Genomic DNA, 25,110 nt, shown 5'->3' with positions numbered 1-25,110 from the left:
AGTTGAAAAAGACACAATTTTGGACTACTGACGGAGGTAAGCCTATATAAGTCAGAATTTACAGGGTGGCAATCTTTCAACATAGCAAAGGATTATTGTAGGGATTGTACCTGTTTGAATGTATACTGTACCTGGCAATATTTTAGTTAGCTATTGTTGATGTTATGCAAAGTAATATTTCATTAACACGTTCGCTACCGAGCGACGCACATTTGCGTCGGTCCGGTCACCCCTACAGACCAAAAGGAATGATCATGACGTTGCTTACAGACCAAGTGATATAGGAATAACATTGCCGACAGACCAAAAGAGAAATATCGTTTAAATGGACTAATTGACTTCATATTAACCTTAAGTGAATTAGTAAGCAATAAATATTGTTTTTATTTATCGTTTTGAGCAAATTTTAAAACGTCGCATATATGCGTCGGTCAGTCTATTTAATGAAATCCAGTTAAAAAGATTACATTTTCGTTTCAATAGACCAGGCGACGCACGTAAGCGTCGTTGTAAATTTGGTTGTTTCAAGCTTTTACACAAACAAATAAAGAAACTCCACTAAATACTAGCCAAAACTGCAAAGGTTATATCGTTTACATCTGTTCTGTGATGTCGGGGAATACACAATGTAAACAACAATGTTGCCAACTGTTGTGTGACGTAACCAATCGTCATATCCACAGACCAAGCGACGCACATTTGCGGCAGATATCCCTCTAGACCGATACGATAAAATCAGGGCTTTCAAATAGACCGTTGCCAAGAAATACGCTGATTATTAACATTGAACACCGACGCAACTGTGCGTCGTTAGTCTATTTCAATGTGACCAGCTGACGCAAATATGCGTCAGTGGTCTATCGTGAGAAACAAGTCGACGCACAGTTGCGTCGCTCGCTGGTCTATTCGAACGTAAATTTCATATAATTGTGGTAGCGAACGTGTTAAGACATTTTTAATTGATCTTTTTCAAGTATGGTACTTGTTGATAGATTATTACAGAGTATTAAAAAATACTTATTTTTAGGACCAATAAAAAGTCAATATTAGATCCAAAAAAAAAATGGAATATAAAAAAAGGTTTACCATGAGCTTTTTTATTTCACATTTTATTCAATTAAAACATGAAATGGACTTTTCCTATGCATGGTGTATTACTTCGACTATTTAAGGTTTTTATCATGGTCGAGGTCGAGCTGTTAAGCCATTACCCTTAGGGCACAGGGCTGACCCTCTTGGTAAGGGACAGACGATTCCTCAGGGAGCTCTAATGAAGGGGATCTGCATACTTTGCAGATGCTCTTGATAAATGTTGGGTTAGGTTTCTAGAGGTTTTTTTCCAAGTCCAAGTCTGTTTGACAGTGGCGACTAGCGCCACATCTCGTGAAGCCCCTGCTCGCTAGAAGCATGTACTTCAGGGAAGCTGTGGGTCTAAGCTAAGCCCTGGTAGCCCAGCTAGCTACCTGTAGACGTCAATGTCGTTCTGGAGATTTACTCGAGGAACATCCTCAGCAACCAGGTCCCTGATATGCTCCCACGGAGAAACATCCGCCGTCTCTTCAAGTCTTGCTCGAAGGCCTTCGATGAAGTCTCGGAGAGTCGCAGTGAAATTAAAAAGAAAACTCATGTGACTGATGATGTACATCAGACTGTAAGGTCATGTCTAATGATGATGATGATGATTATGTGTTAGTTGTAATTACAAAGGCCAATTGTTTACTACATTGTATTACATCAGATTAAATAACTATTACTTTTTAAATAGCAACACCGTTGGAGTTACGTAACGATGAAATTTGCAGAGCAACCATTTGACAGATAAAGTTAACAAATAAAGGTCCACACTTCAGTGTATTTACAGGGTAATATTTACAAGTTAAGTCATGATACCAAATCTTTCATTATACATATTCTCATTACTATCATTGATTCCATGGATATTCTCTTCAACAAGACTAGCTGATTTTATGATGCTTCTTGATCAAAATATCACAGAAATACTGTCACATCCAACTAAAGAGCAAGGCGAACCACTTTTGTATAATTTGGATGAATACATTGCTCATCTTAGAGATGTCAATCATTTGCTTAGGTTTAACCCCAAGTTTATGTATCAGACTGCGAAAGTGTTACATGAAAACAGTGCTCCGCAGTTCCTGAATGCAGGTCTGGACTTGGAAACTCTTCACAATATCTTTGAGTGGGAAGACTTCAAAACTGATGCCATCAGTCAGTACATTGCGGAGGTAAAAAATTACACAGAAGTTTTCAAGGAATTATTTCCGAAACTAAGTGCTTTTGAATATGGAAAATATGATTATGAAAGTAAAGAATGAATTTTTGTTTGATCTTTTATGACCTTTAATTTCTTGTACGACTGTGAGATCATGAGAGGATTATTGGTAACTGGTAAATAGGATAAGGACCTTTGTGATTAACATTCCGCATGACACATATAGTTAAGGTGATATAGCTTACTACTTTGGAAACATAGCTATTTGTGAGGAGTATAAACAAGTGGGAATTGTCAATGTCGGGTGATAATGTAATTGCTTTGTGTTGATTGACGAACCATAATGTCTAGTTTTTAATTGTATTTTATGTTACCTGACACTTCATACAATGAAAGTATTTTTACTGAATAGAAAACGGGGTAAGAGCCATGTTTAGTCCCTAGCTGCTCTCAAAACTCTTGATAAAAAAAAGAACATTTAAATGTAAGTTATTTCAAATTGATATTATATTTGATTACAGTACGGTATTGGATTTGTGCTGAAACAATTAATGCAATAGCATGAAGTCATTTTAGACCTCTCTGTGCACAAGTGTCATATTATGTTCCAGCTAAAGGAATAAGTAAGATAATAGGTAGTTTTTTACCTTTCTAAGTCAAATAAAACTCTACTTAATGAATAAAAAAATTATCATGTTTCAGATTTCTATATTTATTAATTTTATATTTTTTTTTCTTAATTTAGAACCTTCAGGTTCTGGCATTGTCACATATGGTAGAGTAATTTGTGATTGGCGGCATTTGTACCGGTTCCTCTTGGAGGGAAGGGCCATGCTATAACTTGACCAGCCTTGTCTTACACATAACTCCATTATGAAACTAAACAGAGCAATTAAACATACTTGTAGATTTTACATGATGGAATTATGTTAATTGTTCTAACATTATTTTAATTGATTCATTGTTTACAAGTTTAGTTACGCAACCAATCACATTAAAATGATATTAAGTTATTATGTGATATTTTTCACGATTCATTTAGTGCAAAGATAAACAGTGGTGTAACTTACAGAAAGTTAAACTTGAACAGGACTTTGTATACGTTTGCATATGCAGCACTCCTAGAGTTTTCCATAATGCTGTTTCAATATTTTTCTCTCTTTATAGTTCTTAGAGACACAATTGCATTTTCTGCTTTGGAAAAAGACAAAACTGAAACAGAAACAGTGTCTGCGCCAGAAGTTGACGTTAAGGATATCGGAACTCATCTGGTGAAACTAGACGAAAAAATATTGAGAATGTTGATCTTACCAGAAGCAGGCAGAGGAGAAGAGCTTTTACAAGATTTAGATAGTTACTTCACGAATCTCAAAAGATTGGATGGACTTGTGGTACTTCATGAGCAGTCTGCTTTTCGACCGGCCAAGTATCTTATAGAAAACGAGTGTCCTAAGTTTGTGTCAGAAGCTTTCGACGTAATCAGCCTCAGAGAGACCTACAACTGGGATGCGACTCAGTTTGCTCAATTCCGGGAGTATTTGTTGCTGATCGCAGGTATAGCATCCAAGTTTCCAGATGATTTCAGCCGGATGAGGGTGGATGTTGAGACGTTGTTTGAAAAACCTTAGCAGAATTGAGCTGTGGTCACACTTGCTATGTAAATATGTACAAAGATATTTTAGACTTGTTTTTTTTATGTAATCTTTTTTGTACATACACATTGTGCTCACTCTTTTTGATTTGATATGAATGTTTGTTTTTACTTTATTTTAATTTCAATAGGGATTAAAAATAAAGAACCACATTGTGTTAATCGTTTCAAATTTTCTATTTTGAATCCGAAACTAGTATATCCAATAGTCAATGCTAGTATTTGTTAATGAATTTACTCTAAGTAGATTTGTTCAGTGTAGGCCTATCCTTAAATGAAATTGACGATTTTACGTCTCTAGTATTGTTGACATAGATCTCCTTCTTTTAAACAGTGTGAGTTATTTAAGAAAGGAATATTAGAATTCCAAATATCTAGTTAAGCAGGACTCCACAATGATTCCTTATAGTAATGAACATTTTAGAACTTATACAACACAAAACACAGCAAATTATTATAAACAGCATAACACCTAAAAAATATCACAACAATGCTGAGGGTTTGATTTTCTGAGCAATCATTACCGTTCAGTTTTCATTCATAATTTACTGGATCCCCTTACATAGATACCAAGCTAAGGGGGTAGGTCTTCAGTGAATGGAAAAATGGTTCAAAAATATTAATAAGATGAAAGGGAGTAAGATTGTTGTCAAGGCACTAAAGGCTATGAGTGTTACTATCAACTGTTATTTGCCGTTAGTGGAAAATTAAATATTTTTTACTGATTGTATGGATTGAATCATTTTGTACAAATTCAAGAGACACTATTAATCAACAACAAAACTAAAACAATTAATGAGCAGATTTTGTCATGCCACCCTCATTTACCAAAGCTCTATAGTTTTGCTTTTTCGCAAGATCAAACAACAAAATGCTTTTAAGAGTCTGATGTAAGCAAGTTAAATTTTATTCTTGAGTACAACAATGTGGTTAAGGTAAAGACAAGTCAGATTAGATCATTTTTATAAAAAAACTTGTTAATAATGGTTGTAGCAGTGTTGTAAGTTCAACTAGTAAATGTCTTCTTGCCACAGAGGCCAATGAAAGAAAGATGCAAATTCAAGGGCTAAAAAGCTGTGGTCTTTGAGTTCAATAAAATCATTTCCCCTACTGTTCTGTTAAATATGTACACAAGATTTCTCTTGCAGGTACAGTATAATCATAGTTTAATTATCTCTGATATTTAACTTGCTGAGAACCATGCAAGTATACAAAACTTCGGCTAGTGGAAGCATCAGCAAGGTATAAACTGCTGTAGTATGTAGGATGATTTTTTAGCTACTTTCTCGCAAAGCTATCTGTCTAAACTGAAAGACAGATGTCCATGCTTGAATGGACATTTTGTATTGTGAATAATTAATTTTTTAAATACAAATCACCTTGGCTTAGGTTTGAAGGTGACCCTGGCATGAATAAGGTAGTAGATCTATCTAGAAAGAATCCTTTATAACTATGTTTGGATTTTGTATACCAATCACGTAGAAAACAAAAGGTTATTGCATGGTGCAACCTCTGACATTTGTTTGTGCAAATAACAGACAAGATAGCAGAAGTTAATTTGATTACCAAATGAGATCAAATGCAATTTTGAAATTATGTCAAAATCTTTTAAAAACTTAGCTTTGAGTTTTACAAATCTAAGAACACAGGAAGGAATAAACAAGTTAGTATGGTGGTAATTTATTTAGTTATCATGAATATATTGTTCATTCAAGAATGTTTGGGTCAGAATGTTAGCGAGGACATAGGCCATTTATTGGTTGACTTGGATAAGAAAATTTTACGAATGTTAATTTTACCAGAGAAGGGCCGCGGTGATGAATTGTTGGACTACCTGGAACAGTTTTGGAAGAACTTTCGTCATCTAGATGGCCTGGTTGTGTGTAACGATCAAAACGCTTTCTGGTCAGCAAAAAAAGTGATGGAGAATGGGTGTCCGTCATTTGTAGAGGAAACTTTTGATCTGACTAACATGAAGAAGACATATAAATGGAGGACAGGCAGATTATACACGTTCAAAGAGTACCTTCTGATGATAGCCGGGCTATCGCAAAAGTTCCAGGATGACTTTGCTAAAATGAAAGTTGATGCTGAAACTTTGTTTCAGCGTCCTTACAATAATGAAAACAACCCATATTGAAAGTGAGCAGGATTCATAGTACACTTATATGGATTGATGTTTGCGTACTACTATTAAAATGTTGACAACTAAATAACTCTCTAAAACACACTACTGTATTAATCAAACGAGTCCAACATGTTGATGTAAAATAAAACTAATAATGCACAGTTATTATAAACTTTGTAAACTCCTTCACACTCATTGTCCAACTTTTAATTTTCACATCCCACTAACACCACCTGTAACTGAGTAGAACTTTGTAGCATTCAGTAATGTCTTAACTTATCTGTCATTGCAGCCGTTAGATTTATACTTAAAGCAAAAATAAACTAAACCTTAAGACAATCACATGTTAACTAACACTTTAGTAAGTATGCAATGCTATTACGGTTTCATCTTGGTTAGTTTTATTATTGCAATATCATTAATTGTGATAGGAAATTCATTTATATGCAAAGAAGCTGCCCGCCTTGTGTCGTTGGATAAAAAAGTTGGCAGAATACTGAGCTCACCCCTCCCTCAGAAAGATGACGGTGACCGCTTGTTGGCTGGATTAACCAAGTATTGGGACAGACTCAAACACTTGGACAAACTTGTACAATCGAACAAGACCTACTACGAAGATTCAGCTTTCTATGTTTTGGAGCAAGGAATCAATAATTTTGCACGCACAGAGTTCAACATAACCAAACTGGTGGAAAAGTTTGAGTGGGATGAAAATAAGTTTAGCCTTTTTAATGACACGATGAAAAAAATTCAAATGCTAGGAATGATTTTCACTTTCCATTGTAAAGACTTGATTTATACAAGCTTAGCTCTTGATTCTGAATAAACGTATAATGAATGTGATGTAATTACAATGCAAGATTATAAGAGCATTCAGTTTTAGTAGAGTTTGTATTGTAAGCCTTGGTTGATGAAATGTCAACAATTATTTTTACGCAACAAACAAGGTATGAGTTATTTTCTTCTTAAGATATTCCAAATTATTTTATTCAGGAGTTATAGTTAACAATAATGAATGTTTGTCTTTGAGACAGCTAGTCTTATGAATTTAAGTATAAAATGTTTGAAATTGTCTGATTCATATTGACTTTTTATTTTTATCCCAAACAAGTAGAAACGCATATAAGGGACCAATTAAAAAAACAATGAAACCAATAAAACCATAAAGCTAGAACCATCCCAGAGGTGGAGAAAGTGTTGAGTAAATTTGGTGAATTTCCTCAGAATTCAAGTTATCCTTAGCTTACCAGACAACTATACATAATGTTGTATCAATACAATATACAGATCTATAAAACTTACAAGAAATCTAACACAGAATAGTGGTATAAACAACCTTCAATTTTGGGATTCAAAAATTTTACCATGATATGTGACACATCAAGCCCCCTTTTTTGGTTGAATATTACTGTATTTTTGTAAGAACATTTTCCTGCTCTAGAATCAAACACACACAAAATTGAAGGTAAAGTTGTGTTATTCAGCACTAATTAGATATGACTCTCTTTAAAGCAATTTTGGTAAAATATCTTTGGTAAAGTAGTCAGTCACATTTAATAAATTAGTAATGTAAAGTGCTACGCTAAACCTTCACTAAAACAAACTGAAGTTTAGTTTAGCTGGTTCTGTGAAATGCTTAGCTACAGCAATCAGCAATTTGAAGTGTTTAAATCAATAATTGAATAAAATAGTGGTGGAGAGTGGAAAGAATTATTTTAATAACACATCTAATCCATCTATTGTATAACTCTTATCTATTATATAAGATTTTATTTATAAAGGGATTTTTAGTACAGTATTATTAAGGAAGATTTTCCAACACCTATCCATCTTGATTTTTATGAAAGTGGTTTTTATGGTTGGAATAAACCCTATTTAAGTGATATAAACAGTTACTCACCTTATCTTCCGACATTTAGAACAGATCATTATAAACTATTATCACAAAAGTTCCAATTTAGTCAAAATTAGTAGAACTTTTATCTTATTTATGTGTTTCAGAATTCAATTCTGCTCTTTTACCTTTAAAACTAAAATATTATTTAAAGGGCGTTAAGAAACATATAATAATTTACTTTGGCTGTTATACATCAGAGACAACTACGCTGATTCATTTGTAATGATTGAGTAAAATCAAATTAATAAAAATACTAAAGAGAACTGAAATTATTAAATTACTTACTCGCAAGCATTATTGTTTAAGAGTTGATAACATAAAACATAAAGAGATTATATTATTGAACTAAATATAGGTTTGCTAATTAATTAACATGAAAAAATTAGGTGAAGCTTTTTCAGTTAGACACATAGGTAAATATGTTTTGAATATTTTTTTCTTCATCACAATTTCATTTGCTATCACTTCAAATTCTACTGGAAAAGAGGTATTTTCTTTGCTCAGACTTGATAAGAATATCTCTACAATACTGACACACCCTACTCAAAATGATAGCAGAAATATTTTACACTACATACAGACATTTTGGGAAAATTACCTCGCTTTGGATAAACATGTACTGGAGAATAATCATTCCGTTCTCAAATCTGCTTATTGTCTGTTGAACCAGAGTATTCCAAGGTTTATTAGACTGAATATTGACGTCCCGGTCCTCGCAAGAATATTCCAGTGGACTGAAGATGACGTAACAATATTTTCACAAAGTTTCTCCAACATCACACGGCTAAGTGCAATGTTCCCAGAACATTTCTTATTGATGGTTGCACATCTGAACAAACGATTTGAAGATTTCTCCTACGACTCTGGTTTAATAGTTGATTCTGATTACTTATAGCTAGGAGCTTGTTGGTTTAGTGGTAGAGCACAGGGCTTCAAGTCCTCGAGGTCCCATGTTCAAATACCGCCACAAACATTTGGCTTTCAGCAATGTGATCAGTAGTCAAAGGTGATGTACTGTGACTTGAAGGCCTAGGCTGAAGTAGTGTGCAATACAGTTCCAAGCTACAGTCTAGTACCCTAGGATATGTAGGACGTTAAATACCAGCATCACTTTGTGTTATGTCATTACTTGTTGTGATTTGTATATGTATTTCAAAGATTTCATTTTGGTCAAAAAGGACTTTACAGACTAAAATGTGTAGCTGAACTTCACAACAGATCTTACTCTAAGGTAGAACTTTGCAATACTTTCAAGTTCCTACACTGTGAACTTGAAATATCATCTTAAATAACCTAATTGACACAAGAGAATACAGTCTGTGAGGCACAATTTTACAAAATACATAGTTAGGATGATTTAAAGAGTAACATTGTAATTTTGCCGGATTTATAAAGCTTCATGAGATGTTTAAGCTTGGAATATTGGTGGAGAGATTGTGAGAAGATATGGAATAACAGGATCTAGTCATATTACTGTTGGGTATTAACTGATACATTTACCGAATGACTGTTACAGATCAGTATTTAATTTCCTTCGGTCAATAGGAAATAAAAATAAACTCTACACCTTATCAAACTTTACTCTACCTTTCAGAGATTAATTAATGAAAATATATTGGAATCTTTCCACAGACCTTCGGAATAAGAACCACAAAAAGTGAGTGTCCGTAAACCAAATTCTGAAATTGTTTACCTCTTCATTTGTCCATTGAAACACATCCACCAAGTAATTCGGGGTAGGATTGTATTTCAAAAACAAAGGTCCATTATTATCCTTCAAATGCATCACCGATCTAATGTATGCTCGGTCTCTAATTTTTATCTTTACAATAAGCAAGTTCAACTGATGGTTATAACACTCTAAAGATCTTGTTAGATTACAAACATGTTCTTTCAGGGGACATGCTAAAATCTTGTTTATATCAGTCTCCAGTTTGGTTAACTTGTTGTACAGCGCTGAGGCTAGTTTGAACTGATTTGTCATATTTCGCACATTGGGAGCTGTCGACTCACTAGGAAGAAGTATAATATAGAGGAACAGAATCATTGCACTAAACACATATCCGACAGAGAGCAGTTCATCCGAATGTAGGTCAACTCACTTTCTAATCAGAAAGCCAAAAAGATTACAATGCATATAATTTATTTCATGAATTTTCTCTCTTATTACTATCCAAATGAGACATAATGTGGGTAACATAATGGTAGCTGGAAATTAATTTGTCAAAGTAAAATTCCGTCTTTAAAAATGTAATTAAAACCAAATTTACATTTCACAAGCTATAAATATAACACCCATAGAAGTTTAAACTTGGTGGACATGTTATTATTAGATCACCAGTAATTCATTAGATCCCTTAGATTGGTGATTTTAAACATTAAAGGTACTTACAAAACTATAAATAGAAATTACTTTAATTAACGAGTGATCAAATAAACCTTATAAGATAAGTTCAGACTGTTTTACAAGAGAAGCTTCCCTCAAAAACTAAGGTTATCCACTTGCTTACTCAGCTGTGATCCTCTCACATCCTGACTGAACAATTTTTTCCTCGGATGCTCTAAATTGGTGTGTACATTTATCACACAGCTTTCTAACCCATACTTAGATTATCTGATGTATTAAGATTTTGAAGATTTTATCCTTTACCCAGCTGCTTCTGTTCGTTGTCAATGATTGATTAATTATCCAGGAAAATTTAGAAGTTGATTTTTGTCCTTCTTTCACAAATATATAAAATCTGTCATACCTATTCAAATGTAATCTTTTACTTTCACTTGACCCCAAACACAACCCACATGCATAGACTCCCTCTTAATTGGCATCAGTTTGGTACCTAAGTCCACTCACATCACAAGCAACTCATAAACTGGATCCTGGATCACACACACCATTGTTATGTCTAAAACCTTGTACAACATGTTTTTCTAGAGTGGTTTGATACTTGCAATGAATATGTTATTTATTCCTAATCCTTTATATTTTTTATTGTAGTACTAAGATATTTATTTTGTTTAAACTCCTGATAATGTTTTTTTTTTTTAATTCTGGACAAAGGTTACGTCTTAAGGTATTCTAATAAGATGGAGTTTATTATAGCTTATAGCTATTTTAAGTTTGTGTTTGTAAGGCTTAACATTGTGTAGTTAAATATAGGCTGACTCATTGTTTCTTATCCGCTTTGAAATCACATTCAGTTGTAAACTTGGTTCTAAAGATGAGCTGATACAAACATCAACATAAGTTAGTGAAACATTTAACACTAACAATGTAACATGACATTGTTTTTCATCCTAGCACTTGCATGCATCCCATTTACTTTGCAGATAAACAACCGCACGAGATACTCAAGCTACGTGAGCAGAAGAATCAAACACAACTCTGTAGAAATCTATGAGAAACTTTTCAGTTTAGAAAACTGGATCGACAGTTACTTGTCTTACCCAAATAGTACTTTGTTTGCCGATCTCAACAAATGTTTGGAAACGTACAATCAGCTGTTTAATGTGATAGTTGTCAAAGTGAAAATAAAGGACAGAATGTACTGCAGGTCTGTAGAACGATTGGTGGGGCAGCACGGGCCGATCTTCCTTCGGTACGATTACACCTTTAACTTTTTGATACGTTTTTGGGGATGGAGTAAAGAACAAGTAGTGATACTGCGGATTTGGCTTACTGATGCCTACTTCACCTGGTCTTTACTTAAGAGGTTTGTAGTGAAACATTGCTATCCTATCAGATTGTCACATCATTTATCTGAGACTCAAAAAGGGTTGGGTGTGACAACATATAGGAGTAAAGAAGGACGTGTTAATGTCACTAACAATGTGTTTAAAGATAACTGTGATGGTGTTAATGTAACTAGTTGTGTATAGGGTACATTAAACCAAGGTAATGGACTCTTTTATTGCTAAGAATTTATCTTTTTTTAGTGATTGTTTATGATATAGTGTAAATTATGTCTACTTTTATTGAAATTATTGTTAGTTGTGGTTGTTGGAATAAAAACAATGTTTTCAGCTTATGTTTCATTGGTATAAGCTCTCTCTCATACATTGTTTAGTTAATGCAGAATATGAAGGAAAATTAAAACCGACTTTTTTAACACGGTTATTTAAAACTGTCGCCCAAAGAAAAAAACACGTCATATGTAATCTGTTAGGAAAAGTGTATGTGAAAAAGTAGTACAGTAAAGTCTGGTTGATCTTGATTAGTGTCGCGGTGTTCAGATCCACATATCCAGGTGAGGCATAACAGAATATATGCAATGAATACAAACCTTAAAAGGAGTGCATTGCCTATGTTTAAAATTCAGTCTAGGAGTATTTAAATTTCGGATAGTTTCCGCGGCGGCCACTAGGTAGCGAAGGCGCTACTATCTCGAGCCCGTGGCCAAGTCATCTGACTGTCACTCAGTCTGGGAGAGTGAGAAAAAGAATCGGCTTTAAAAGAGAGAGAGAGAGAGAGAGAGAGAGATAGAGTAGCGTGGCCGCCGCACGTGCACATCCTAGCGGAGGCCGAGCGAAGCTCGTTTCGGCGGCAAAATTTGAATCTGTCTGTTCTCCACAAGCATTTCGCTTCTTATAAGGTTTGTATAAATTTATATATGTCTACTTCGCACTTTTATTTAGACTTACATGTGTATAGTAGGTATGAGTAATTATTGTATTGTATTGATAATAATTATTGACGATGAGGCAGGTTATATAAGGGAAATGGAAGGGCAGAAACTTAAGGTTTCAGTGGCCACAGAGGTAAAGTACGGTAAGTGAAGATATGCACTGGAAGGTGGTATGGTTGACTATACACTTCTCAATTGACTATATATTCTATGTACTTGTACTTATAATCGGTGTGTGAATCGGCCGCAAATCTCACTTCTACGCTTTCTACATCCACAAAATTGCTGTTTTATTGTAAAATAATCTGGTTTAACACGTTGACTGCGCGTGCCGACTTTAGTCGGCGTCGCCAGCGCTCCCAGGTGGCGTGCGCCGACTAAAGTCGGCACCAGACCAACAGAAATATATTGAGTCAGTGTGAGCTTAGCCTCAGACGGAGACGTTATAATCGTTGCCAGCCTGCCAGCTTAGAATGCGAGCTTTACTTTGGTTTAGGTTGGTACTAAAATTTCCCGTAAAATCCTGTCTGGCAATGCTTTTGTCCCGGTTTCGAGGATTTTTTCTCTTCAACCCACATTACAAAGACACTGGATACGGATCCATGCAGTGCTGCTACCTTTGGGTGTTTCAGTGAACTACATCCACTCTCGGGGTAACGCAGCACAGTCACCACTGCTCTTTTGTGATTCGTCAGACTGAAATATTTGAATGCCAATTGCGTTCGCTGATTCGGTTGCGCGCCGGGGCTTCGCCCGCCACTGGGGAGCGCCTGTAAAGTCGGCGCGCGCAGTCAACGTGTTAAAATGCATATTGCATAGGCCTATAAATTATCGAATGAAAAATATTTGGTCACGTGACATCTGACTACAAGATGATTTTTCACGTTAAAACTAACAGAAAATTAATAAAAAGTTGATAAACTAACTGTTTTGAATTATACACAGTTTTAACTGACCACTCGATTCCTGTACGTAGAACGGGCCAACAGCTCGTTAAGTTTTAAGTTATAAAATGTTTAACAGTTCAAGCCTTTTAATCAATCGAAAACACACTTTTTTTTAAACTTGTATTACTTTGATCATCATTTGTATTAATTTAGAACGGGAATAAATTAGAACATCTACTACTGTACTATTGAAGTCTCATTATAAAGATTACTTGGTAAAGAGATTTTCTATTCCAACTGTCTCTCGTGATTGTCTAGTTGAGCACGAAGGATTCTCATGTGAAGAGGTGACAATCGAGAGCTGCTGTAAGGGTGCATTGTATGCACAAAAAGAAATAAAAATAAACTTTCTTGATAATTATTTTATTACAAAACAAAAAGAACACCATGATCTTAAAAATTGTATCCTTATGATAAATTAATTAATAATATAATACTTTCGTTTAATAATAGTAATTATAGTAATACTTATCTCTAAATATAATCTGTCCAAAGTAATTTTAAATAATATTGTAAATATAACAACAAACAATATTGTTGAAGGTGGGTACACATAACTAATTATATTCGTAAATTCGATTTTGTACCTTGTTTGAGTCTCACCATGGACACTTTGGTGACTGACGTGGAACGTTTCCCCCACACCCTACTTACTTATTTACAATAAATCACATTAAAATAACAGCCTCAAAACTACATGTTTCCTATTTATTGAAAATATACGTTTTATTGGAAAACTATTGTGGTAATCTAATCTAATTCAATATCACATCTAACACATAGAACTGAGGGAATAGACGAGTTTTGAAAAAAGACACGAAATAGAAGTGGCTCGTTTGGCACTTGTATTGAAAAGTTCTGACGAATGAAAAACCAAAGGCTAATGAGAAAATTAAACTTACATTGGACAGACTATAAAGACATCTTACACATATACAGTATTCTAAAAAAATGACAAATGCACCATTTTTGTGAATGAACACAACAACTCGGTTTAAGTAAACTAACAACGTGGGGAATACATGGACGGGCTCCGGATCTTCTGTCCCCTGAAGACTTATTACGCAACAAATATGGTTGAGAGTGCACCCGATTCCCAAGCTCTAATCTTGCGTGATAGAGGAAATGTAAATTGAATAATAAATATGTTCTCAATTTCAGTTCATGTACAGCTAACTGAAAAACTTAAAATTATATAAAATCGACAATTTCATTTGTCATTAAGTAGCACCACTACCAGTCTTAAAAAAATACATTTTGTGACTAAACTCTTTACACCGAATAGTCCGTACTTTTAATTTGTAATTTATGTGACATTTTAGACAAATGTGAATATTTTCAATAGTCAAACCTTTAGCATCAAGTTGACTAATGTTCCGAAACGTTTAAATTGACTAATGTTCCGAAACGTGTAAAATCCTTAAAACTTTACCAAGCGTTTGAAATTAAATTTGTATAAGCCAACTTATAGAGCTCTAACATGCCTTACTGTGAAGGTGAGTCGAATGTTGTGAAACACGTATGAGCATGCTTGCAAAGTCAACCATAACTTTGTTCCCATAACAATGAGTGCAGGTTTCTCGCATTCTAGCAAGAAGTGTGACAGAAGACTAAGCATTTGGGAGCTACATCTTGCCTGTTGTCCGACTTTCTGTTTGATAACAGTTGAAAATCCGTAAAACCACTCGTAAGACCACTTAAGCGGCCGAATTAACATGTGCTTCAAAATATTTTTTTCAAAATGTATCAAAATCTCAATGTGGTTTGGGGATAACGACTTGATTCTTACAAACTTCATCACCAACTATAATATAAATACAAAAAAATTTACTTTAATTTTCTCATAACTGTTGAATATCGATGCAGAAAATATTTCAAACACGTACTATAACCTTTTAATATTAAAAACTTTAAAAAGTCCGATCACACGTGACTTGCGTTATATATATATATTATGTAAAACCGTACAAAATGGCTGTATTTACCTTTACTAGTAATAGATGATGAAGATTCAAACTACAAAAGGTATATTGGAAATTTCAAGGAGCTAGTAACATGCTAGAGACATCAATGTTAGGTATGACAGGTCAAACAGGTCATACAAACTCAATGTAACAATAAGTTTATTTATTTAACATTGGGATTTTCCATCCGTTCTGAAAGAGATGAGATTAGTAGAGATCCGTGCACACATGTAGAGAAGAGAGAGAGAGGAAGAACAATGAATTGTCTTCGATACCAAGCAAGAACTGTCTTAATTTACGGTTTTAGAAAACACCATATTATTTGATTTATTACTTTTGAATTACATAATAACAAACATAACGTGGCCATACAATGATTATTAAATAAATTAAAGGCAAGTTTATTTAATGGTGTAAAAGTTGCCCCTAACTACCTTTTGAAGTAATAATAAATTACGAATAGATGATCAATGTGATTAATCCAAGGGTGACTTTATAAACTGAACCATCCGTTCTTGCTTGGTGCCGAGTGAATTCATAAGGAATATAAATGGAAGTATCGTGAAGAGAAGTAGAGAGAAAGAAAAGAAGAGTAGCAGAAGAAAGTTTATATATTTTGGTTTCTACTAGAATACTCTGTTATAAAGAAAGCTGATAATTTGTGTTACAGATTAGAGATTACATAGCAGACAGAAACTAGACTAAAGGATCAGGCCTCCACCTTCGAACCCAAACCACAACAGACTCAAAGCTCTGTTGGTGGTAGAGTTGTTCAACATATTGGTCCTCGGTTCAGAAGTTGGATGCCTCTAGTCTACACATATCTAGCAGCTACATAGTAGAGTAGGTAACGCACATTCACACAAACACTCTTAATATATTTTCATGTATTATCATTTATAAAAGAATATTGGAAATATATACCTATTATCGTACGATTTATTACAAGCTAGATTGTTTGATATATAGATAAAAGACAAAGTATATCTCTGAAGATGCTTTTAAAATATAGGTAAAACGTGCTAAATGACTTTCTTTTCGATAAAAAGAACGTTAGCCTAGGTTTAGAGTAAAGTTGATCCCATAGAAGACACGAGGCACAGTGATAAAGGGGAGAAATCGTTCAAGAGCTACCAACTAAATATCTAGTAAAGCAATAGATCAGAGATAAGTACAAAATACAACGCAAACACAGTCTGTTTGTGGACTGCAGAGTCATTATTGGCACATGATAACAGTCAAAGACAGTTCTGACCTGTTAAGTACAAAGTTACTACAAAGGTTCACACAGTAACACATAGTGAGGAACTGCAAAGAAATGTACAACCTTGACAGTAAGCAGTTCAGGAACATTTTCATAAATTACTGTGTATCTACTCCGTAGTACTGTAGTACTTAAATAACAAATAATTTTAAATATATATTCTTGTATACAAACATTTCCCTTAACAGTACCAAAATACAGTATTTGTAACATAAATTGTGCATACTGATTGAATGTAACTGCCCATCTCATAAAAGCGTTATTGACTTGCGACAGTAAAATATGAGAAAATTGTGCCGCTTAATGTTGATAGTAAAATAAAAATATACAAGAATAAGAATATGGAAATTAAAAGAAAACACGAAAAGCGGAATAATGAATTTTATAAAGCAAAACATCTTAACAACACACAACACACAATTTTATGATAGAGAAATGAAATAATAGAGAGAATCCTTAATATATATACAATCAAATAAAACAAATTGAAGAGGAAAGAGGGATCAGAAGAGTAAGAGAGAAAGAGTAATAAGAGAAAAGGAAAAAAGAGAACAGCAGATGCAGAGAGAATAGGTCTAGAAAAAAACTGAAATAGCTACAATACATAACAAAATGCTTTAGATGCTGAAACATAAGTGTATAACATGTTAACTTCAAAATACCCTGCGTGTGCGATAAGCGATGAATTGCAAAACTCGTTTTGTGAAGTTTTGCGCAAAAACAGTTCTATATCTTGCTCTACAACTGAGTAGAGCATTAAATTGACGTGGGTAGGTTTGTTATATCACTATTAAAAGAACAAAGAATTTTATTTTACAGTAGAGTTCATAATCGAACCGAATTTTAGAAAAAAGCTTTGTTCGGTAATTATTTGCTAGTTTCATGGGAAATAAATACTTTACATGATATGTTATAAGCCTATTCAAGAAACAACAACGATAAACTTGTAATAAAATAATGAATGCCAGAACGAACGAACAATCCTGTCCTACGGGTACTCTGGTGGTCGAATCTGTCTCGCTCCCTGAGTACCTTTTTGGTCCGAATTCAACACTACTAAATCAACTTAGATTATGATAATCCTCGCGGGAACGGGTTCTAATCTAATCCCTACCCTGTTCTCTACAAGCTACTTCATATTAACAATTGTAGGTAAATAGATAATATAAACACACCTAAACTACTACAAGAACTACCCGACGTTCATTATGCAACGACCCCCCTAGAAGCTGGCAAACAAAAAACATTGACAGAGTCTTCGTGTCGAAAAATAGATATAGGCTATGTATATTATAGATAGATATAGTAGGGCAAAGTATGATTGTCAGCCATTGATTAAGATACATCCATGATACAAGCGTAAGGGCTTCTACAAGTATAGATACTGGGTACAAGGTGATAGTATTGAATCGCTTTAGAGCATGTTTATCACAAAATGAAACATCATTAATATTTTGAATGTTAATTAAACAGATCTTTTTAACAATATTTGCAGATTGAGATTAGTTAAAGCTACAGCAACATTGGTCGTATTGTAAAAGAATAGTTACGTTCCCCAATAAGGTACAAATATAAGACATATAAAAATATTTTAACTAAATGCTCTCAATAAATATTTTAATTATCATCTGGTTTTTGTTCATACCTTTGATTGATTGTACGTTACATATTTTTCTTTATTTTAACAATATTTATAACTTGTTCTGACTCCTCTTTCCTAAAACCTTATCTCCTAAACTAGAGAAACAATTATCTTTTATAACTTTTAAAATACTACCTAAATCATGAATACAGATTGCTCTAAATAATCAAGACTGTATCAAAGAAGCGATAAATAATCACTGTAAAAATTAAAATACTTTAAAAATATATTTTCAAGACAAACATAATATTCTTGTTTTTGCATTGTAACATGTTTGCATTACCGGGCTCTGTTTTACTACACAACAGTTGCGTAAAATTAAGATTACCAAAGTAGAGTCATACATTTTTATTTGGCCCCGAAGTTTGGGTCGTCATATCCCACCACAACTTATAGTACACAAGCCTTCCTTCAACAACTAGGAAAGAAAAATAAATAAATAATAATACAAAATCCTACCAATGTATTGAAACTTAGTGTAAACACAATAAAGTAATGATACGATTTAACAACTATTTGTTGCGTTTTGATCGGTTTGTGTAAAAACTGATAATAAGTACCGGTACACATTTACAAAAATAACTCACTTTTAACAATATTTGATCATAATAAAATCTACTGTAGCTGAAACCAGATCTCATCAACAAATAGCTGTTACAAACCACTTATAAGTAGGATAAAAATATTAATAATACTTTGAAATACTTATAGTTAAAGATTATTAAGACATGAATAAGATTATAAAAGTTATATCGTTCACCACGGCGACCATAAAACATGTAATCGACAAGTTTAGTGTTACATACACTAAGAAATAGAAATACTTGTTCAGCGTAAGAAGTGAAGAGTTTGTGTAAGTCGCGACAGAAGGCAAAGATAAATACCCCAAAATTACAAACAATACAGTAGTTGATTAATTCAAGATTAAAGAACACTTCTTTGTATTTAATCAAGGGCTCAAACACTTAAATCCATTGCAGAAACACTTATGGAAAATACAATAGAAAAATCTGAAGGGTAATCGCTAATAAGTATTAGTTGATAATTTGAGTAAAGATCGTAGGAGACTCCGAATCAGGAAATTAATCAGGCGTCAAAGCCAACTTTAATATGATCTACAATCTTTGTCTCTACCCTAATCTCTAATCTTTCTAATGATAAAATAATTCATACAAAATACGATATGTATAATCCAAGTTATTTAGACTCTGATCTCGTGGCTCGCTAAGCCGTAACAAAGCGGTTTTGCACATTGTCATTGCGTTCTCGTAGAAAACTCAATTTAATACAAACATTTACCCTAATAAACCTATAGAAACTAATCGACATCTGTGTTGTTGTCCGAGTAAGTAACAAAATAATTTTACACGATAAACGATATAACACAGAAAATGCCCTACAAAACATCTTAATAATTAACCTCACTTCTTTTTACAAACACTCCACTTCGAGTGCCACTCGACTGTCACCGAACAAACGAACATAGAAACCTGAAAACTGCGGCTTCAGTCCATCTAACATTTGGCTAACGGAATACTGGGAACGTACGAGTTCGATCAAAATAACAAAACTGGTGAAGAAACTCAGAATGTCGATAGGTATGTAACAAGTCCGTAACACGACACGGTTTCTTCAATTACGTCATCTAGATGTTGGATTTGGAGAAAGATACCCTCAAGTGATTCTGTTCACTGAGCTGGTAGTTGTGCATTTTCTGAAACAAGCAAAACAGATGATTATAGTACAAAAAATGCACAAGTGTTTGGTTTGTATCAGAACTTCTCAGTGTTTATGTGCATGATGGTTTCATGTGCCAATGAAAAGTGTGGTTAGCAGTTAAAACAACCTATTTCCTTCACTATACTCTTAATGTACTAATTAATTTAACTTGATTTATCCATTTTTACTTCACTTCTTGATTAATATTGTACATGTTGGCACTGTTATATGAATGTAATAATGCAATAAAATATATCTTCTAACACTATTTTTGCAGTTGTTTTATATTTTGTTTATCATTGCTACACAACCCAACAAAAAAAATACTGAAGACACATGAAATTTTTGGTAGTTATCATTGGCGTCAACAACTGGGGTCATAACCAAACATCTTAAAGGTTTGGTTTTTAATTGAACGGTTACCAATGCTGTACAAATAAAAATTTTACAATTGCATGATTAAGAAGGTAGTCGGTAACATAACTAAAATTAAAATAATTAACTTACAATTAGTGCAGCTACAGCATCCTCCATGTTGGCAAGTTGTATTAAAGCCATCCTTTTGTCTTTCCTATATAAACATTTTTTTTATTAAACATTGTAAAAACTGAATACAGCGTTTTTTCAGCAAAATATGTTAAAAAGCATTTTATACATTATTTTGCAAAACTCCAACAACAACAAAAACCTAGTAAACAACATTGTGGATCAGTGTTAGTTGTCTATCTTCAAATGGCATATTGCTATACACATTTTACAAATGATAATAGAATATTAGATTAATTACCATAACCCTAAAATACGGTATAATTATGCCCCCTGTATTAATGAAAAACAAATAACACCCTCATTACATTTATTTTAAATTGTTTTTAATAAAGTTAGTTAGTAATCTATCTAATCATATCTCCAAAAACCTGCCTAGATTGTCTCAATTTGTGAAAAAATATGCCTATATTGTCAAACATTTTTGCTTGGATAATATTTGTTTCATTAACTTACATAGTAGAATTGCATGGTTTGGTTACAAGTTACAATAACTAACTATTAAAAATAACAGTATTAAACTTACGGGAAGAACTTGAAAGCTTTGACAGTGAACCCATGTTTGGTGAATGCCTCCTTCATTTCCTCTTCAGTGACAGTTGACCTAAAACAGATAATTACTCTTATAACAACTAATCTATTTGACAAGAGGATCTCATAAGGATATTTAATAAGAATTGATTTCTTAATGCCAATAATGGATGGTGAAAAAAACCTAACTACATTATATCAGCTAAAATATATAACACCAATCAGAAATAATTATAATTACAGTTAGTTGCAGCAATGTTCTTTTTGGAGATAAACACATGAAATGTAGTAAATTGCCTTTAAATTAAGTGACCAAGACACCTCTCACTCGTTTAATGATAACTTTCTCTACTAATAAAATAAAATAGATATATGTGAGAGATACATAAAGAAATCTGCAATAAAACAAGCCTTTATAATGGTTTTAAATTACAACATTTGAAAATGTATCTGGCAAGGAGTAAACAATGTAACTGTCAAAATATACAAATGAGTGTTCTATTCTTGTATATTCTACCCAGAAATTAACCCAATGACAACTCCCATACGTACGGAATGTTGGAGAGATGCAGGGTTGCTGAAGGAGGGTAGATGTTCTGGTAGTTCTTAGAGCCAGGTTTTTTGAAGCGATGCAGGTTGGAGGAGGTGTAATCCTTGGTGAGTCCTGCATCGGGCTGTCCTTCCTTGGGCAGTTGTACTGTCTGATGTTTGGAGGGCATCACCCTCATCTGCTTGCCGTACAACTTGAGCTTATCGAGGTGAGTCATCGCTGTAACAGACAGTAACTACTTTAGAAGAGAGATCCAGATGTTGAAACAGCACATACAAAGTTCTTCAGAAGGAAGTAGTTCAGAATGTTATTACTATTTCCCCCTAAAACTAAACAAACCTCTTTAAAACGGTCTCAGTTGGGCTATACCACCTAAAAAACTTCTCTTACATCTTAATCTCTGCTCGTCTATCTTGAGGGCAAGAATTTTTGAATTGGGACATCCAGCATATATAGACTTGTACTCTTTGATGAACTATGGTATATCCTAGATGTCTAACATTGAGAAAACGCCCTAAAAATCTTGAGAAAACTACAAAATTAGTAGTCATCTCTTGAATACCATTTGTAATCATTTCCAGAAATCATGGTACAGCAACATCCATGACCATTTCCTGTACTGACGACAATATCCGTGATCATTTGCCAAAATCGACATCTTTTCACGTAACAGAATTATGTGAAAAAGAAGCAATGAAACACAACGGATGATTGTTTACTACAAGCTATTGGCAATTTTTTATTTTAATTCGCTCTCATGAACAAAAGTATTGTACAAAGCGTTTTACCAGTCATCAAAATTAACATAATTCCCCTTTTCCCAAGTTGGTCATCACTTTGGACACCTTTGCAAATATCATAGCACACTGTCGCAGATTAAGCCGTGACAGTGCAAGTTACCAACTCAATTATAACAGTACTAACCTAGCTGTGCCTGGTGGGGCTCTGCCATCTGTATAAGGGCGCTGTCCTTCTTGTTGTAAAGGATCTTTACCCTCTGCACATCCCCGTACACTCCTATAAGAATGTTATACACTCTGTAAGACTCTGCGTTTACAAAGGAGCAAATCACACAGGTAAACTGTATTCATATAATCTATTATATTATTATTAAAGTAATAAATTTAATACTATTTTGACATTGATTTCCAACATAAAAATATTTTATGCTGTCTCAACTTTTGATAGAAAAAAATCTCTTTATGAAACTATAATTTTTGGCGTTTGTTTTGAATGATGTAGCAGTTACAATAATTAAAGGTTTTTCTATAGATTTTGATATGTGTTACTGGTTCAAAAGCATTATCCATTGACTGTGGATAGAAACATACATTCCACGCCCATGTTCAAGTTGTGGCCATTTTGAAATCAAAATCAATATTGTTGAAATGAGCCTCTGATAACAAGTGCTGCTGTAAATGTTGTAATTTCTGTTGTAAATGACTTCTTAACCAAGCCAAACTGAAAGATCTACCTAATGTTAACAACAGCATATAATATATCACGTAATCCTCTGTATGTGGCTCATTCAACTCAAAACAAAACGGCAACAACTGGTTAGTATAAATGAGATCTCCCCAATGGTATCTTTAAAGCCAATGCTTCCACTTAATATTTGTTATATTCTCTTTTTTCTGTGAACAATCCAGCATCCGAGGAACGCTGAATGTTAGTCAAAGTACTACACTAAAGGTTCTAAACATAGAAAGTAGGAAAGCTAGTTTCAAATTGTAGCTTAAAGCTCTAACAAGAACATAAGCGAGCAGGCAACTGTAGAATGGACTAAAAATAAAATGAGAGTGGAATAGGCTAAAGAGAGATAAAGAAGTGAGTTGTGACGTACCGAACAGAGTAAATAGCGCATCGGGGGTGATGACCTGTCGATACAGCCGCAGACGAGAACAGAGAACAAAACACAGTGTTAAGGAATAAATCATAATAATAGAGTCAAGCATAGCAGGAGTGCCAGAGGACCAATGCGAGGTTATGATCCTCACATTGAAATGTTTGTTGAGTGTTTCAATGTTTAAAATGGTTCAATAACTGTTTGAAATGTTCCCAAAAATGAAAAACCATTACCATTCAGAACATTTTTTTTCTTTGGACAAAAATTTGTCTTTGAAAAAATATGAATACTAGCAAACCTTTTAATTTTTTATAGGATGGTTTGTTTGAATATTGCTTTAATTTACACACAAAAACTATTAGGTACTGAATTATTGTTGTGATATTTTAACCTTCACTTAAGTCTACAAACAATCAAATCAAACAGTGCTTAAAATATATTACTATACTGTACATAAGTTATATCATGACATGAACGTCAGCATATTACGATTAAATTTTAAAATGGATAAATCTTTTAAACTATCATTGAAGTAGGTAATAAACTAATAAAATATATTATTTGTAAAGACAATATTGCTTGTGTATTTTTTAAATATTTTATCAGTAAAGACGGTTTATATTTAAAATTATAAATAATTGGTTAATCTATTAAATGTAGCACCCATGTCATATTCCAAATCCTCTGGCTTTTCTTAGATAGAGTAAAACAGAGATAAAAGTTAAAGCAACAGTATACATAATGTTGAATGGAAAACCAAATCTAAAATAGCTACAAGGTAATTAGAACCAAATAAAAATTTGAAAACATTTAATGCAGATAAGTAAGATTATGTAGTTTGAAAACAATTAACAACTAAAAAGACAAGAGAGTACAGTACATTACTCATTACAACTAATTTATTTTGATGAGAGATTGCCAAGTATTTGCATTGAGAGAATGCACAGAATATCTAGAGCCAGGGCATGAGATAGCTACTCAAGAACGCTGGTTTGCTTGAAGAACAAGAATAAAATAAAGAGATGTACAGAACAATTATTTGTAATTATGGTAAATAGTAAATATTGAGGGTTAAGCTTTTTACAGAAAATTAAAATATACTTTATATTTTACACAATTTTTCCACTATTTGAGCTACCGTATTTGGTTACCCTGTACCTTTTTAATTAAGTGGGTGTGATATAACAAATAAATGTTTCCACGTAAATCACGGCATTCAAAGATAAACTAATCAACAATTTTAGAGGAACAATTTTTTAACTGAAAATATATATTGTAGCTACTGGTAAAATAATTGTTTATGTTCATAGTATATTCAATATTATTATATTCAATATTATATTCAATTTATTCAATGGTAAAACTAAACCGGGTTAGGGTTTGGTGTAAAGTTTAATAAAACAATATTGCTAAAGATTAAATAAACGTGTTAATTTCAACGGTTTTTGTCAGAGAGCTTTTGTTATCGCCAATTAACAGACAACTCTTTTTGTTTCCCAGGAGTATTCTAAAGATGTTAAAAGGGTAGACGTAACAGAATCCAGACAAAAGAGTTGAATAGAGGGCGAGG

At 33.4% G+C, this 25,110-nt stretch overlaps 1 protein-coding gene across 4 annotated transcripts in view; it reads right to left on the bottom strand.

The window, feature by feature from the left end:
• Positions 1 to 17,073: 17,073 nt before the first annotated feature.
• Positions 17,074 to 25,110, bottom strand: part of LOC129004843 (polypyrimidine tract-binding protein 2) — a 122,388-nt gene continuing 114,351 nt past the window's right edge. For all 4 annotated transcript variants that reach the window (XM_054433499.1, XM_054433503.1, XM_054433502.1 and 1 more), the window contains 6 exons: positions 23,538 to 23,571; positions 22,619 to 22,711; positions 21,697 to 21,913; positions 21,140 to 21,217; positions 20,575 to 20,638; positions 17,074 to 20,062 (listed from right to left, as the gene is read on the bottom strand). In XM_054433499.1, the coding sequence (XP_054289474.1) occupies positions 19,994 to 20,062; positions 20,575 to 20,638; positions 21,140 to 21,217; positions 21,697 to 21,913; positions 22,619 to 22,711; positions 23,538 to 23,571 (555 nt within the window). In that variant the 3' untranslated portion in view covers positions 17,074 to 19,993. The remainder of the gene's footprint in view (positions 20,063 to 20,574; positions 20,639 to 21,139; positions 21,218 to 21,696; positions 21,914 to 22,618; positions 22,712 to 23,537; positions 23,572 to 25,110) is intronic.

This window comes from Macrosteles quadrilineatus, unplaced genomic scaffold, assembly GCF_028750875.1.
Source record: "Macrosteles quadrilineatus isolate MER2022 unplaced genomic scaffold, UCM_ALF_1.0 Scaffold_12__1_contigs__length_5162894, whole genome shotgun sequence".
In the NCBI taxonomy this organism is placed as follows: Eukaryota; Metazoa; Arthropoda; class Insecta; order Hemiptera; family Cicadellidae; genus Macrosteles; species Macrosteles quadrilineatus.
Note: the sequence above shows the minus strand (reverse complement) of the source record. Positions and strands in the feature narration are given on the sequence as shown.